The 16,840-nt window shown below is 31.7% G+C and overlaps 1 protein-coding gene across 1 annotated transcript; it reads left to right on the top strand.

Annotated features, from left to right (window-relative positions):
• Positions 1–7,527: 7,527 nt before the first annotated feature.
• LOC123205392 (phosphoglucomutase, cytoplasmic-like) lies at positions 7,528–16,291 on the top strand. Its single transcript, XM_044622336.1, has 18 exons — positions 7,528–7,928; positions 9,033–9,114; positions 9,681–9,736; positions 10,742–10,855; positions 10,996–11,058; positions 11,400–11,519; positions 11,641–11,741; positions 12,047–12,106; positions 12,210–12,309; positions 12,422–12,579; positions 12,671–12,766; positions 14,245–14,308; positions 14,384–14,465; positions 14,554–14,729; positions 14,817–14,893; positions 15,303–15,435; positions 15,775–15,891; positions 15,973–16,291. The coding sequence occupies exons 1-18, from the start codon at positions 7,848–7,850 to the stop codon at positions 16,042–16,044; spliced, it is 1,752 nt and encodes a 583-aa protein (XP_044478271.1). The 5' UTR covers positions 7,528–7,847; the 3' UTR covers positions 16,045–16,291.
• Positions 16,292–16,840: the final 549 nt, after the last annotated feature.

Here is a 16,840-nt window from a genome sequence, read left to right as displayed (position 1 = left end):
TTTGATAGATTTATTATTATTGTGAATGAATTGAAAAATCTTAGTAAAGTTTATACTAACCAAGAAAATGTCAAGAAACTTCTTAAGTGTTTGCCTCCCTCTTGGGATCCCAAAGTGATGACAATCGAAGAAGCAAAAGATGTCAAGACTCTATCTCTTGAAGAGCTTTTAGGTTCACTTCTCACTCATGAGCTTACTATAAAGCAACGACAAATTGAAGAAGTAGAGAAGAAGAAAAAGCGCATCACCTTCAAATCATCCATCAAAGAGAATGAAAAGTTCCTAGAAGAAGAAGAGGAGACATCAAACGATGAAGATGAAGACGTTGCACTTTTGACTAGAAATATTGGAAAGCTTCTAAGGAATAAAAAGCTAAGAAGAAATGGAAACTTCACCAAAAGGGAGGCTTCTAACGGCAAAAGGGGAGAAAAACAAAAGAGAGAACAAGTTGTGTGCTATGAATGCAAGAAGCTGGGACACATCAAATATGATTGTCCTCTCCTCAAAATTGGTAGATTGAAAAAGAAAGCAATGAAGGCTACATGAGATGATAGCGACGAAAGTGAATCGGAAAAAGAGGATAATGAAGTAGCCAACATGTGTTTCATGACAATTACAAATAATGAGGTAATTAACTCTAACTCATTTAATACTTGTGATGATTTAAATGATATAAATGATGAGATAAATGAAAACCCCTCATATGAAGAGTTATATGATACACTTGAAGAGATGAATGAAAAACTTGCTCTTTGTATGTCTAAAAATGCAACTCTCAGAAAGAAAAATTTTAACTTAGAAAAGGAAAATGAGTCTTTAAAGAAAGAAAATGAAAGTCTTAACCAAAAAATCTTTAAGCCTAGAGGAAAAGAAAATGAAGAAAACAAGTGCTCCATTTTTGAAAAAGAAAAACAAAAGTTTGAAAATGATTTTTGCATAGCTAAAAAAGAAAAATAAATTATAGAAAATGAAACTGAAGTTTTAAAAAGAGGAGCAAAAGATTTAAGTAAAATAGTTTTAAAATTTAAAAATGGAAAAGATATTCTTGATAAAATGCTTGGTGTACAAAGGGGAGTTTTAAACAAAAGAGGACTTAGTTATAAACTTTTTATCAAAGCAAAATACTTAAAATTATTTTGTTAAAGCTCTCAACTTCAAGTGAATCAAATGTAATTTGTAATTATTGTGGAAATAAAGGTTATATCTCATCATCTTGCCTAATTTAAAAGAAACTTTATATGGGCATTAAGAAAGTGTGGGTTCCTAAGGGAACACAAATTAACTACCAAAGACCCAACATGATTTGGGTACCTAAGACAAATTCTTGAATCTCCTATTGTGTTTAAGAACCGAAAAACAAAAGAAAGAAAAGCAAATGGTTCCTTAATAGTGCTTGCTCAAGACACATGACCAGAGATATTTCATTTTTCTCGATAATAAGCAAGAAAGATGGAGGACATGTCACCTTTGGAGACAACGCGAAAGGCAAAATTATTGACAATGGAGATATTGGTAGCAGTTCTCATATTATCATTGAAAATGTTCTTTTGGTAGATAGTTTTAAGCATAATCTCCTTAGCATTAGTCAACTATGTGATAAAGGATTTAAAGTTATTTTTGACCCAAATAGTTGTATTATAGAAAATATGAATGATGGAAAAATAATTTGTGTAGCAAATAGAGATGGAAATGTTTACACTATAGATGTAGAAAATGCATCTTATGAAAATCTATGTTTCTCTTAATTGCATGAAAATAGTTGGTTGTAGCATAGATGATTAGGTCATGCTAGCATGGACTTGATTTCAAAAATCTCCAAGAAAGAGCTTATAAAAGGTCTTCCAAAAATATATTTTGTTAAAGATAAAATTTATGATACATGTCAATTTGGCAAACAAACAAAAAAATCTTTTAAAAGTAAAACTCATATTTCCACATCTAGACCTTTACAAATTCTTCATATTGATCTTTTTGGTCCTTCAAGAACCGCAAGCCTAAGTGAAAAACATTATGCTTTTGTTATTGTTGATGATTTTTCAAGATTCACTTGGGTACTTTTTCTTGCATCAAAAGATAAAGCCTTCCATGCGTTTTCAAAATTTGTCAAGAAAATACAAAAAGAAAAAGAAATGCATATTTCTTACATTAGAAGTGATCATGAAGGAGAATTTGAAAATCATTTATTTGAAAACTTTTGTGATGAGCATGGTATAGAATATCAATTCTCTTATCCTAGAACTCCCCAACAAAATAGTATTGTTGAAAGAAAGAATATGACAATTCAAGAGATGGCTAGAATCATATTAAATGAAAAAACTTTACCTCAATATTTTTGGGCAGAAGTCGTAAACACCGCATGTTATGTTCTAAATCGTGTTTTAATAAGATCATTTTTAGATAAAACTCCATATGAACTTTGGAAAAACAAAACACCAAATATTGGTTATTTTAAAGTTTTTGGATGCAAATACTTTATTTTGAACACAAAAGAAAACTTAGGAAAATTTTATTCAAAATCGGATATTGGCATTTTTCTTGGATATTCATCATCTAACAAAACATATAGAGTGTTTAACAAAGGAAACTAGTAGTTGAGGAATCCATGCATGTTATTTTTTATGAATCTAATCCTTCAACTAGTGTGCAAGTTGATATTGATGATGATCAAGTTAAAAATGGAGATCAAATGGAAATTCATGATTCACCAAATGATGTTAAGGATGAAGCAAAACAAGAGCCAAAACATGAAGAAGATAAAGACAAAGATCTTCCTAAGGCTTGGAGGTATGCAAATGCTCATCCTAAAGAATTAATTATTGGTGAGGAAAATCATAAACATTTTGGTGATTAACTTGGATGTTTATGACATGATTTTTAGAGTTGATTTTTGTAAGAAAGCCAAGTTAGCATCAATGCCACATCTTGATAGGGTGATAGTGATACAAGAGGAGTACTTATTATTCATACTGTGCCATCATGGGTCAGACAAAGAAAGTAAAGGTTTGAAAACTAATCTTAATGTTACATAGGTTAATGTGCATTATCTCAATTCATTGGCTATTGAACCCGAGCAAGACTTGTGGGAAGGTGTTTTTCTGGTGGTGTATATTAGAGTAAATAGGAACAAAGTTAGTAGGGAACTCTTATATGACAGATAACAACTTGAGGCTGTCATTATATGTTTGAAGGATCATGAGTTAGGCTATTCTTGGGGGGGAAAACAACTGTTGGCAACATTGCATTGTTTGAATGAATGAGAGCACATGTTATAAGGTGAACGATTTTGGGTAATTATTAAACAAGTTGGTAATGACTTCTTTACTAGACGGAGATTCTTAAAACTAATGCATTATTATTAGCTGTAGATGCTACTGGTGTTTAATTTTGCATGGGCACATGTTGGAAACATATATTTGGACTAGGATACAAGTGAGAAGATACATGACCTCTCAACAAGAATATTAAGTCCTATGGGTGAAGCAGGTTTGTCACATTCCTGATAATTAGAAGCAAGTCGGTGTATTAGGTTGGCACATTGGACTCGATGAAAGATTGAAAGATGGCACGGTTGGACATGCCTAGATAGTGTAAACGTAGGTCAAGAGCAAAACTACATGTATATGGTGTATGGGCTCAGTGGCGCACACATAGGAAAATATAGGTACAAGACAGAAAATGTGCAAGGCATGCTAAATAATACGAGTGTATAGGAAACAAATGCGCTAGTAGGTAGCACACAGACACGACCATTGAGACACGCGGGAGCGCAAGACAGGTGTACAGGGCCACACACCAACTTAGACTAGAGTGACAAGAAAGACGCGGGTATTAAACAATAGCACACGAGGTGCTAAGTAACAGGATGTGCAGGGTGCGGGAAGAAATAGAAGTGTAAAGGTGCCAAGCAATGGTTAGTGCCTGTTAAAGGTACAACGTTAAGCTAAAAGCTTAGGGAGTACAGAGATGTAGAACTAGCTGTTTGTGGGAGCAGTACACATGCTTGATAAATGGGTGATCATATTGTTGCAAGAATGCCTTAAAAGAGATAGGATGAGTCAGATGGGTCAAGTGATTAAGGAAATAAAAAACATGACATGAGTAGGTGACTCGACATGTAAACGCATCAATGCAGATGCGTGCGAGCAAGACTGGGCCAAGACAAAAGGCTAGTCAAGGATGAGCTAAACAACACAAGCGAAGTGTTTTGGACATGCAACATAAGCACTAAAGGTTGCTATGCGGTTGGTTGAAAAATGATTAGTAAGAAGCAATTAGTTGATAAGGGAGTTATTTGGACAATGGTTAAATGTCCAAAAATTTCCTATCTTATATTTAAAATTTGTAATAACAACTACCTAAGTTTTAACTATTATCTTGTCTATATAAAGGTGACAGATGGGCTCATTTGTCTATGCCATTGTGCAGCTAAATGTGTTAAGTGTGCAAGTGTGTGCAAGTGTGTGCTAGTGTATGCCTAAGTGCGTGAATGGGTGTTAGTCAGTATTGTGATCTATACTTGTTTTATTTGAGTGAAATAGAAGTTATAATTTGTTTTTTATACCCTGTGCTTGATATTTACTTTATGAGTTTAACATTTGGTTTGAGTTTTGGGTGTTGTTTCTAAGATCACCAAGAAAACAAATTACTAGACTAGTAACATTTGATAGGGTGCAAGTTGTTGAACAAAATACAGGACTTGGCTCCAGCACGAGGGGGTGCAAATTTGACTAACTTTGCTTGGGAAAGTTATCCCCATGACAAACACCTACATATACTTGTATCAATAAAATTTTTATTATCTTTAATTGAAATTAATAAAAATTAGAGATATACAAATTATTTATTGAAATTTTTGGGGCAAAATATTATTTAGTTTGGCAATTATTTTGTCTATTCTAAAATTTTATAAAAATTTAACATACTTTTTTAACAAATTTACCTAATGGGTGGGAAAATAATATTTTCGAACTTGTGAGAATATGCATTGCATCATACGTTGGGCAGGAAATAGTGATTTGGCCAATTTCTATTTTTAGAAACACTGACTAAGATAAATGAAGTTGAAGCACAATAGATTTTGAACATTAAATTAGATAAGATTAAATTATTATAATATATGATAATCGAATTAGGCATCATATTATATATTATATATTATTGTAATATAAATCTTTTTAAAAATAATAAAGATACAATAATAAAAAAAATTAATTATTATATCATTATATTAAAAAATATCATAAAACCTTTAGAAATTTTAAAATTTTCAAATGCATTATCATTTTTCTAAAAAATATGTATTAATCTGTATTGATAATATATATCTATTGTATAATATGTTTACCATATCGTATAATTTCAATATATTTTAAAATATATATTGAATTTTATTTGTATCATATCATATTAAACAATATGTATGATAGTCAAATTTGACATAATTTTATAACCACTTCTCGTTATTAATCTCAACTCCAGCAAAACACCATAGGATCTTCAAATTCTATAACAAACCCAAGATTGGTTTCTTCGTAAAATGACTACAATTTCGCAAGATATGTATAGGGCTTAGACAAAAAAAATCACATCATTAAATACTCACCAAGCATAGACATGCAAAAATATTATTTTCTATCAAAATTGAAACATTACCAATTATATGTATCGCTAAAACAATTATGATTACAATAAAAATACATGGTCCTTAATTAAAACACTAATCAATATACAATTAACAAACTTTAAATAAGCTAAAACAACAAAAAAAAAAAGGGAAAAACTAACCTTGACCTAATGTGATGGTTTGGGTCGGATGGATTCCTCATTAACAAAGAAAAAATATTGGAAAAACAAAATTGAATTTTTATCTAGTATTAGATTGGAATAAATAATAAAACAAAAAATACCAAAAAAAAATTATATTTCTCAATTGTAAAAGGAGGAAATCTAAAGTATGATTTTGAGTTGGTTTTGGGTTTGAGAAAGCTCATAGATTCAAAAAGATTAATTATTAAAGTGGATACAAGAGAGATTATATTTCATGTATAGCTAATATACGTTCAAGTGTAATAGTTTTTAAACAAAACTAATTTTAACCAATTTGACAAAAAGGTTCAATGAAGTCTAACTTGTAACAAATCTAACTTTGGAAAAGATCTAAAGTACTATGACATCTCTGACAAATGAAGTTGGATGATAGTACATTTTTCTGATTCAAGTTTATGTGTTTTGGAAGTTGGGTGTTTAATGAAAGTTTTTTTAATGATTTTGGTCTTAAGTGGCAACAAGATGATGTAACAAGTTAATGATGTTTGCCATTTTAACTATCTCATCAGTTGGTATTTGTTTATATACTTAAAACTATGTATACACCATATTTATTTTTATAATAAAACAGTTAACATATATATTGAAGGCTTGATATTCTGCGTATCAATCAAACTATATTTATTAGTCATTCCATGGATTAGTAATTGGTCTAAGAATTTTGTTAACTGTATCTAATGTTGAATATGCTCTAGATCACCCCGAAATAAGGTTTAATTGCAAATCGATTCAAATGTAAAAAAGTTAATTCAAATTTAGTTCGAGATTAATAAATTAAAATTTAAACTTGATTTAAAAATAATTTTAATCATATTCACTCTGAATTAGTTTGAACTTAAATATCCAAATCAACTTAAATTCAACTTAATTTATAAAAAAAAATTCAATTATTAACTTAAACTTATTTATTTGATATCAACTTAACTATTAGGTCTAGATTCACCTATAATGAGTCAATCTAATTCGGTTTAGTTTAATTCTCATAGATGGTTGGTATGAAAATTATTGACAATTGGACATCTATTTAAATGTCCAAACTACCTCCCCAAATGAGATGACACTATTTTTAATAATAATAAAAAAAATTTTCTTCTCTTGGAACCCCCAAAAACACATAGAGATTATATGTCCTAAAAGGAATACAGTATATAGACAAATAAGATCGTAAAAATGATTTACGTTAACATTTCGTATCGTGTTCAAATGGATTTTATTGTAAACTCGAAGTTGAGTACACATATTTATATTTATAGAATTTACAATATTCATAGAATATAATGTTTAACATATTTTAATTGTTTCTAACATTAACCAATTAAGATTAAATCCAACTCTACTTTATTGACGTGCACTTATATATATATATATATATATATATATATATATATATATATATATATAAACATTATAGAAATGAATATTTGTTATCAATAAAATCCAACTGTTCATTATACATATATTGCTAATTTGTGAGTGATAAAATAATATGTAAACCAAGTCTTAAATATTATTAATGTATTATTATATAATTAAATAATTTTAAATTAATAAAAAATAATGAGGTGTTTAATTAACTTTTCATACTGTAGATGCACTGATTTTTTTTTTTTGGTTCTTATTCATATGATATTAATTTTACAAATTTGTTTCAATTATGATTCAATGGACACTGGATTGAGGGAACTGAGAAGATTCATGCCCACAGGAAGCGCCTGTTTATTTATTTTGAATTTTCTTACAATTACGTGCTGCATAAATTTGCCAGTCGCAGATCCGTAATCCTATTCTCGCTCGCCCACTTTCTCTCTCGTTTTATTTCTAAAAATTCTGGACAAAAGAAAAAGACAAAAAAAAAAAAATAAAAAATCCCCTCTGAGTACACATTTCGCCTTCTTATTTAGCCAGCATAGAGTTCAATTTTATTTTATTTTTTCATAAAATCCATCCCGTTACTAACAATCAAACTCATCATACTTCTCTCGAACCTCTTCTCGAAGAATCTCAAATTCTCTGTAACAAAAATGGTTGTGTTTAGCGTCACTCGCAAGCAAACTTCGCCTATCGATGGCCAGAAGCCTGGCACTTCTGGCCTCCGCAAGAAGGTCAGTTCTCTCTCTTTCTTTTCTCGACTTTCGGTTTCTAATCGGATATTGTTCTTTTCTTAATCGACATCAAATCTGTCAACGGTGATCGATTCTGTTTGGTTCTCATTGAATCGGATCTTGTTTGTTGTTAATTTGAAATTTTGTGAAGTTAGGTCGGTTGAAGTTGAAAAGTTCTACGTGTTACAATATGACTCGGGATTGATTTTGATCTAACAGTGTACCTTATTAAATAAGTGTTGGTATTTATTTGCGTGTAGATATTTCGCTTTTATAATGAAGTTGAGTAATTAGTTAACGGACTAGCTAGGTTTACCAGTGATATTGACGTATGATGTATAGGCTATAACTGTTGACGGAGCCAGATTTTTAAGTAATATTTAACAAATGTTACTTAGCTAGTTATTAAGTATTGTACGGCATCGTGTTACGATGTTTGATTGTCTTTAGGAGTGGATTCGAGTCAAGTCCAATCTAAACAAGAGTCATCTCAAGTTGGGTTGGAATCCAAAACAGCCATCACGTGCTTGGCTTGCTCAAGTTGGTAAACAGTAATTCTGGGAAAAAGGAGTAAAATTGCTCAAAAAGAAGAAAATGAATCGTTGACAAGACGAGCTGATGATGAGCTTGAGCTAAACTCGAACTCAACGAGCTGAGCTTGAGTTTGGCTCCTTTGAGCGGAATAGCGAGCTGTGCACAATTTGTTTCACCTCGAATCCACCCCTAATCATGATGGTGATCATAGCTAAAGTTGTTAATTAACTCGAAAAGTTCATATGTAAGTTCTTAGAGTGAGACTTTTGATGCTGAGACTCATATATAAGTAAGAATCTGTTATCTTATCCATTTTCAAATTCATTAATGCATTGATACTTAATACTATCTTAGACTCTTGGTGTTAGTGTCTTTGCTAGTTTTCCTGGATCATACATGTAACATGATCCAGTGAAAGCAGCCAATTGAATTGGATTATCAGTTAAGATATTACAGCTGCATTTTTTTTTTTTAAGCTTATTTATTTCTGAGAATGTTCTCAATAAAATTTATGTTGTTAAGATTTCCTTTTGTTGCATCTTTTTGTTAATCTTTTGGCTGGATGTTTAGGTGAAAGTGTTTGTGCAACCAAATTACCTCCAAAATTTTGTTCAGTCAACATTCAATGCCCTTACACCAGAAAAAGTCAGAGGTAAAGGTTCTATTCTAAATGGGCTTTATTTATGTATAATAAGATTCTCGTGTTTCTTTTCATATTTAAATTTCTATTTATATTTTCAAATCTATAGTTGAATAAGGAAGCCAAGACTTGGAAGTTAGGCTCAGGGCGGGCATTTAACATTGATTATTTTCTTTTTCTTTTGCTCTTTTTTTTTTTTTTTGATAAAATGCTTATGTGAGGCTAATGCTGATGTACAGTTGTGTACTCCAGTTACAGAAGCATGTCATTTAGTGTAATGGTTATTTGATATAATTGTATTGTATGTTTGCTATACTTTGTAAATGTACTCAACTTAGTTTATATTTTATCTGCTTCTTTAGACAAGTGTACTTAAAATACTCCATTCTTACTCCTAAAGAAAAATTGGGAATTTTCAGTAGAAAATTCTAATTCTAAAATCAGTCAAGAGTGTCACTATTCATTTTTATCATAATTTCATGAAAATATGTTTATGTGTGTGTCTGTATTCTTGTAAACTGATTAAATGTTATATAGGTGAATGATGATGACTAGTAAGTCATTGTTCATGTTTGTAGGTGCAACACTTGTTGTTTCTGGTGATGGCAGATATTACTCAAAGGATGCCATTCAGGTACCTATACATCTTGTGTCAAAACTGACACAGCATGTGAAATAACATCTCTTTTTGGTTTGTCGTATGTTTTTGGATTATCCCTATAATGCCCTATTCTCTCTCTCTCTCTCCACTAAATCATGCGATGCAATGCAATACATTTTTATTTTTGATGTTGTTATTATTATTATTTTTGAATTGAATAACATTTTAGTGGACAATGAAAACACTTTTGGATGTAGTCAAAGGTTAACCGAGCCTAATTGAGAGGTCTTGTAGGATGGGGTTGCTTTGTAGTGTTGCTTGCAAAATCACTTGGTAACACTTTGCGAATTACCAAATGATGGTTCCTTCAAAAGTGCTTCTGTTTTCTTGAGCCTTGCATTACAAAATATGTGGTAGAAAAAATAAATAAAAATTTATTTTGTTTGTATAGAATCACCTTCCAGGAAGTGAAGTGATGGCTGAGCTTATCTGAGTGTCAAAAAAAATGTGATATTAGTTGTTTATACTAACCTGTTGTACTAGGCATTAAGCGCTTTGATAATGAAAATTGTCTAGCACTAAAAAGAGGTGTAATATATTTTCTTATTCTTCATTAAGATAAGATTCAAATTATCCTTCAATTACCAATTTGTTTAATATCCCACAGCAGTTGGTGAACTAAATGTCTTCTTTTGCATATAGTTGCGTTCATGTCGAGGTTGTTCTATATCCACCACTAGATAAAATGTAGAGGGTAATATTTGTTAACTTGATGATATAACTTTGGGCTGCTGGAGTGCATGTCTGATTACAAAAAAAATATAAAAAAGAAAACACGTTTCTTTCAACCTAACTGAAGTATTATGTATTGCTATTACAATTAAGAATTAGTCCATGCTAAGATTTTACTTTTGGTGGGATTTATCATTGATGGTTTGTAATGCTTATTATACTCATTTCTTTGGCATACATTTTTTTGCTTGATTCCTACTGAGATTGTCATGTTTACGCTGTCTAATGTATTTGACTGATTTGCAGATTATAATTAAGATGGCAGCTGCAAATGGAGTACGACGAGTATGGGTTGGTCAAAATGGATTGCTTTCAACTCCGGCTGTATCAGCTGTCATACGTGAAAGGGTTGGAGCTGATGTGAGTCATTTTTCTCCGAAGTTAATCATTCTAGTTATTTTTCAATACATTTTTCTTGCTAAGCTGTTTCAAAATTTATAAAAGTATATGAAAATAAAGCTTATAATGACAGTGATTTGACTTATAAGCATCAATACCAGGGATCCAAGGCAACAGGGGCATTTATATTGACCGCTAGTCACAATCCAGGTGGCCCTCATGAGGTCAGTTCAGCTGTGATTTTTTTTTTTTTAGTAGTTTCCATGTTATCTCTTTTGTTTTTTCTCTTGTAGAATAATTCCATAATATTGGTCACTTGTTGCCCTGTTTTACTTCAAATTTTCTGGATGAAGGAAATGCATTAGACATGGTGGACATAATAATTGAAAAATATAATATATAATACCTAAGTTCTCTTAACAATTGAGATATAATTATTGTTTGGTGTTTTATTTGGACAATATAAAATAACTATAGATGTTGTATGAAAGTGGTTGAACATTTGGTTTACAATATTCTTGGATTCTAATCATTTGATGCTTTTTCATTTTTTTTTATATTGCAGGATTTTGGTATTAAATACAACATGGAAAATGGTGGCCCTGCTCCAGAGGGAATCACTGACAAGATATTTGAAAACACAAAAACAATTAAGGAATACTTGGTTGCTGAAGATCTACCAGATGTATATCTCAAGTCCAGTCGAAATTTATTCCCTTCACCCCTGCTGTAGTTGTTATCAAATTTTTGTCTTTTGTAGTTCTATAAAATATATTTCTTTGTTAAATTTTTTATATGCTTCCCAGGTGGATATCTTGACCATAGGTGTAACCAGCTTTGGAGGACCCGAGGGACAATTTGATGTTGAGGTTTTTGATTCAGCCAGTGATTATGTGAAATTGATGAAGTAAGGCTTTTGTTTACATTAAATATTTACGTTTCTTATCATTTTTTGTTCTGAGAACTATTTTTAAATAATTATTCTCTGTCTCTCTGATCTAGCCTTTTCTTTCTCTGAGGAATGTTTACAAATTGATGAAGTAAGGCTTTTGTTTACATTAAAGGGCTCTGACGAATGTTGTTTGCATGTCAAAATTAATTGCAACATGCCAGTTTCTTTTATTTTAATCCTGCAAAGTTATTGTGAGAACCTTGCAAAGTGTCTATTATCTTCATTATACTTGTCTTCTTCTTTCTAAAACAATTTTCCAGGTCAATCTTTGATTTTGAGTCTATTAAGAAGCTGCTTACATCTCCAAAATTTACATTCTGGTATGACGCCTCTCAACAGTGTCTATGCTGCATAATATTCTTTTTGTAATGTATTAGTTGAACCATTTTTAAATGCTGTAACTTCTGTCACTGTCATTTAAAGCTATGATGCACTTCATGGAGTTGCTGGTGCCTATGCAAAACGTATTTTTGTGGAAGAGCTTGGTGCACAAGAAAGCTCATTATTAAACTGCATACCCAAGGTCTAGTAAAGTTTTTTGTGAATTAATTATACTGATATTTGTTAGTGTCACCTATACACAGGAGGATTTTGTATAGTATAGTGATCTTATTTTTTTCTTTTTCAATAAACAGGAGGACTTTGGAGGTGGGCATCCAGATCCCAATTTAACTTATGCAAAAGAATTGGTTGCTTGCATGGGATTGGGCAAAACACCATCCCAAGATGAACCACCAGAATTTGGTGCTGCAGCTGATGGTGATGCAGATCGTAACATGGTCCTTGGTAAAAGGTAGTAATTTCAGTTGGTTTCTTTGTAAGAGAGTTCACTTAAAATTATAATTCACTGCTAAAACATGTAAAAATTTGTTTATATTTGCTAGGTTTTTTGTTACTCCCTCAGATTCAGTTGCAATCATTGCTGCAAATGCAGTTGAAGCCATACCTTATTTTTCTGCTGGTTTGAATGGGGTTGCCAGGTTTGATGTTGTTCTGCTTGGGCTCTTTTATATTATTGCGCATGTGCTGTGTTCATTTCTATATGGTCGAGCAGTGATTTTCAATCAGTGCAAAATTTAGTAAATCATCAAGAAAAAACAAACAAGAAATTAATGCTGAAAACTTTAAAGAATGTGTTTTGAGAATTTCAACTAAATTGACATGCTCATTGACTGCAAGGCAAATGCTTTGTGTGAAATAGTATGTTCAAAAGTCGAAACCAGGCATGGAGCTTAATTTTAAGTTTTTTAGGCTGGTGGAAGGTAGAATCAATGCAGGATACTGTTGAGAATGTGGGCTAACTACAGTTGAGACGCCCTGGATGAAACATTTGGATTTTTTTGGGCCATCTGTATTCTCCCTCTCTCTCATTTATTCTTATGATTGGTGATAGGTCTCACTACTGAAGGTAAACAATTATGCTATTAATGACCTTTGATAAAAGGAATGGGGCAAAGAGAATTACATAAGAAATGACTTCATGATGATGGGACTTAGGGTTTTGTTATTTGTCTCTGAATTTTTTAGTAACTTATGAATTGACATACACTGAATGCACGCGCGCACACACACACACACACACACACATATAAAACTTCATTTAAGTAAGCATTACCTTTTTACTAGTGAATGCAATTTTGAGAATGCAAGTTAATTCCATAAGAACTCATTGGAGTATGAATAAAGTTTATGTGATACAGTTCTGATGAGTTCACATCTTTGTACATCTTAGGGCAGTATAACTTACATGACCTGTATTCCGATCTTATTCAGAGGGCACTTTTTTTTTTAATAATCTCATTGTTTTTTTTTTTTTTTTGTAATTAAAGTATATATTAACAAAACAAACGCGACTCTAAAATGTCAGAGGAAATAATCACTAAGAACACAAATTGCACCTTTAACAAGGACAACGGGAGTTTTCCCCTCCTGAAGATCTATCAGAGTTTCTACAATGATAGAACTCAAGAGGAGGTACAACCAAAGCCCATACAAATTCTCTATACAGAACCTGGTGCACCCAAACCTAAAAATCTCAAATAATCTACGCAATTTACATGTGTGCAGCTTCTACTCAGCATGACTCTCTAAATCTCCCTTTTTTTTTTTTTAAATAACCCAGAAACTCAGCTTATAGATCCAGCAAATAGTGTTTCTAATACAGACATCCTATTCTGTCTCTATGGCATAAAACACCGCAAGGCAGTCCTCAAGCTCAGATGGCAGTAGCAAAAATGCCAAGTCCTGGCAGTTGGCAGAAACTGGATACATCTCCAGGGCCTTGATAATTTGCTTATAATCTCATTGTTGCTTCTTGCATTTTCTGAAACTAAGCTCTTTTCCATCCTTAAGCTTTCTAATTTTGTTTGGTTTTCAAACTATACTACTATTAACTTTCAGATTTCACTTTTGTTTTTCTGCTTATATCTAAAATCATATTTTGGTTTGCTATTTGAAGGAGCATGCCGACATCAGCTGCCCTCGATGTTGTAGCCAAACACTTGAATTTGAAGTTTTTCGAGGTATTGTGTTACAAGGTCTTTGAATGAATGTTTCATGTGTTCGAAGGCATATAATTGCTCATTTATATGTACCAGGTACCTACTGGGTGGAAATTTTTTGGTAATTTGATGGATGCTGGATTATGTTCGATATGTGGGGAAGAAAGTTTTGGGACTGGTTAGTATTTGGCCTTTTTGTTTTTTTGTCTTAGTAGTAAAACTTGATACTTGAACAAAGCTCGTTATTTTGGAACATTTGTGTACAGGCTCTGACCATATACGGGAGAAAGATGGAATCTGGGCTGTTCTAGCCTGGCTATCCATTCTTGCTTATAAGAACAATGTAAACCTCAAGGGGGATAAACTTGTGACTGTTGAAGATATAGTTCGCAAGCATTGGGAAACTTATGGTCGCCATTATTATACTCGATATGACTATGAGGTATGACATAATTTCCTCAGTTTTGATACAATCATTAGCCATAAATATCTTCATTATTTTCTAATTTGTTTAAATTGTTTTTTGAAGAGTGTGGATGCAGGTGCTGCAAAGGAATTAATGGCATATTTGATTAAATTGCAATCTTCCATTCCTGATGTTAATAAGTATGTCTTTAAAAGCAATGCTTCTGTTGTATAATGAATGTTAATATGTCAATTTTTTCTTCCAAGAGTGGTCATCTGTTTAATCTGGGTGACTTTTAAATTTCAAGTTTATATACCTTTCAAAAGCAAACAATTATTTTTCCTTCTAGAGTGAATTCTAAACTTCATAAATTGGTGGTAACTTGTAGTTCTAGATATATGTGACTCAAAGTAATAAAAAATGATGTAATTTTGATCATGATCCCGGAGATGGCATATGTTTCTTTTAGATAATTCTCAGAATAATGCTTAAAGATCTGATGGTGTGTTAGTTTCTAGCTATAACAGTTATAACCATGTTGCACAATATTTTTGTTGGTTACATATTTTTAACATTTCTTCTGAAGCATTTTCACTGTCTTTCATCCAGACTTGTGAAGGGGATACGTTCAGATGTGTCAAATGTTGCCAATGCTGATGAATTTGAATACAAAGATCCTGTTGATGGTTCCATCTCAAAGCACCAGGGTATCCGATACTTGTTTGAGGATGGATCACGATTGGTAAGTGGACTGCTTTTTACTTTTCGTTGCTAATTGTAAAATAACCTTGGCCAGGGCAAAACTTTTCTATCAGGACCTTAATATTAAAGCTTAGTTGATTTGATTTAATACCGGGGAGTGAATTGACTATAGAACCAAAGTTCCCTGAAGAATTCTGTATAAATTTCAAATTTTTAATGGCTACACAAGGACTTATTGTAAAGAACTGCAAATTTAATTCCAATCGAACTCACTGTTTCAAATGTTATGGAGATTTTGGAATTGTTTTTAGATGATTACAGTTGTTGGAATTAGAATGAAAATATTATGTTTTTCTTATCAGTCTGGATATTGTTGCAGGTTTTTCGTCTCTCAGGAACTGGCTCCGAAGGTGCAACAATCCGTCTGTACATTGAACAGTATGAGAAGGATCCTTCAAAAACTGGGAGAGATTCTCAAGAGGCACTTGCTCCACTGGTAAGAAAATATATCCGTTCTCACTGTAACTAGACATTTTGCTGATTCAATGCTAAATTAATAATTTTCATGTCATTGCAGGTGGAGGTTGCTCTAAAACTTTCCAAGATGCAGGAATTCACTGGCCGATCAGCACCTACCGTTATTACATAAACTCTACAGTGTTGATATACATAAGTTCGAGAGTCTTCTTGAGTAATAATGAAAAATCCAGTTGTCGATTTCAGTTAAAGAACAATTGGAAACTTACCCAGTTAAATGTTTTATATATGTTTGTCATTCTGCTGCTTCTTATTATAAACGGATGAACAAGTTTTTTGGTTCTTAATAATTTTGAACGTCGTATCCTGTTTGTGGCATAATTCTTGAGCCCAGTAAAGCTTCTACATTTTGAACGTTATTCCTTATACTTCACATAAACCAAACATTATGGCTACGAATTTGAGCCAATTCAGTTTGGTTTGAATTTGTTTGATTTAAATCGAATTTAAATTGAAAGATTTAACTCATTGAAACCATGCCGAACTCGAATTAGCAGTTGTTCATTTAGTTCGGTTTGAATTTATAGCTTAAATTAGTAGATTAAATTTGTAGGTTGATTTAGTTCTAATTTATAATTTGAATTGATGGTTTGGTTCAGTTTGAATTCATAGCTTAAATCAGTAAATTTGAATATTGTTTAAGTAAAATGATGTTGTTTTATTAATAAGTCACAACCTTGAATCACAAATTTGAATAATAAATTTAAATCATCAATTCGAGTTAAACTTAGCAATAAATTCAAATAATTGATTTAAATCATTTTTTATTCAAATTAAATTTAATTTTTACTCAAAAATTTGAGTTAGAGTATTTTCTATTTGAATCGAATTTTACTCAAAAGGATCTTCGGACATGGCCCAGTTCGTACCGACGCCGAGTTGTTTCAGTTGATGTATGCAGTTTTCAT

This window comes from Mangifera indica, unplaced genomic scaffold (assembly GCF_011075055.1).
Source record: "Mangifera indica cultivar Alphonso unplaced genomic scaffold, CATAS_Mindica_2.1 Un_0004, whole genome shotgun sequence".
In the NCBI taxonomy this organism is placed as follows: domain Eukaryota; kingdom Viridiplantae; phylum Streptophyta; class Magnoliopsida; order Sapindales; family Anacardiaceae; genus Mangifera; species Mangifera indica.
This window is presented reverse-complemented; position numbering and strand designations above follow the sequence as displayed.

Coding starts and splice junctions, on each gene's coding strand:
- LOC123205392 (XM_044622336.1), top strand. CDS start 7,848: ATGGTTGTGTTTAGCGTCACTCGCAAGCAAACTTCGCCTATCGATGGC. Junction 12,310..12,421: donor TATTAAACTGCATACCCAAG/GTCTAGTAAAGT, acceptor TTCAATAAACAG/GAGGACTTTGGAGGTGGGCA. Junction 14,466..14,553: donor GGAAGAAAGTTTTGGGACTG/GTTAGTATTTGG, acceptor ATTTGTGTACAG/GCTCTGACCATATACGGGAG.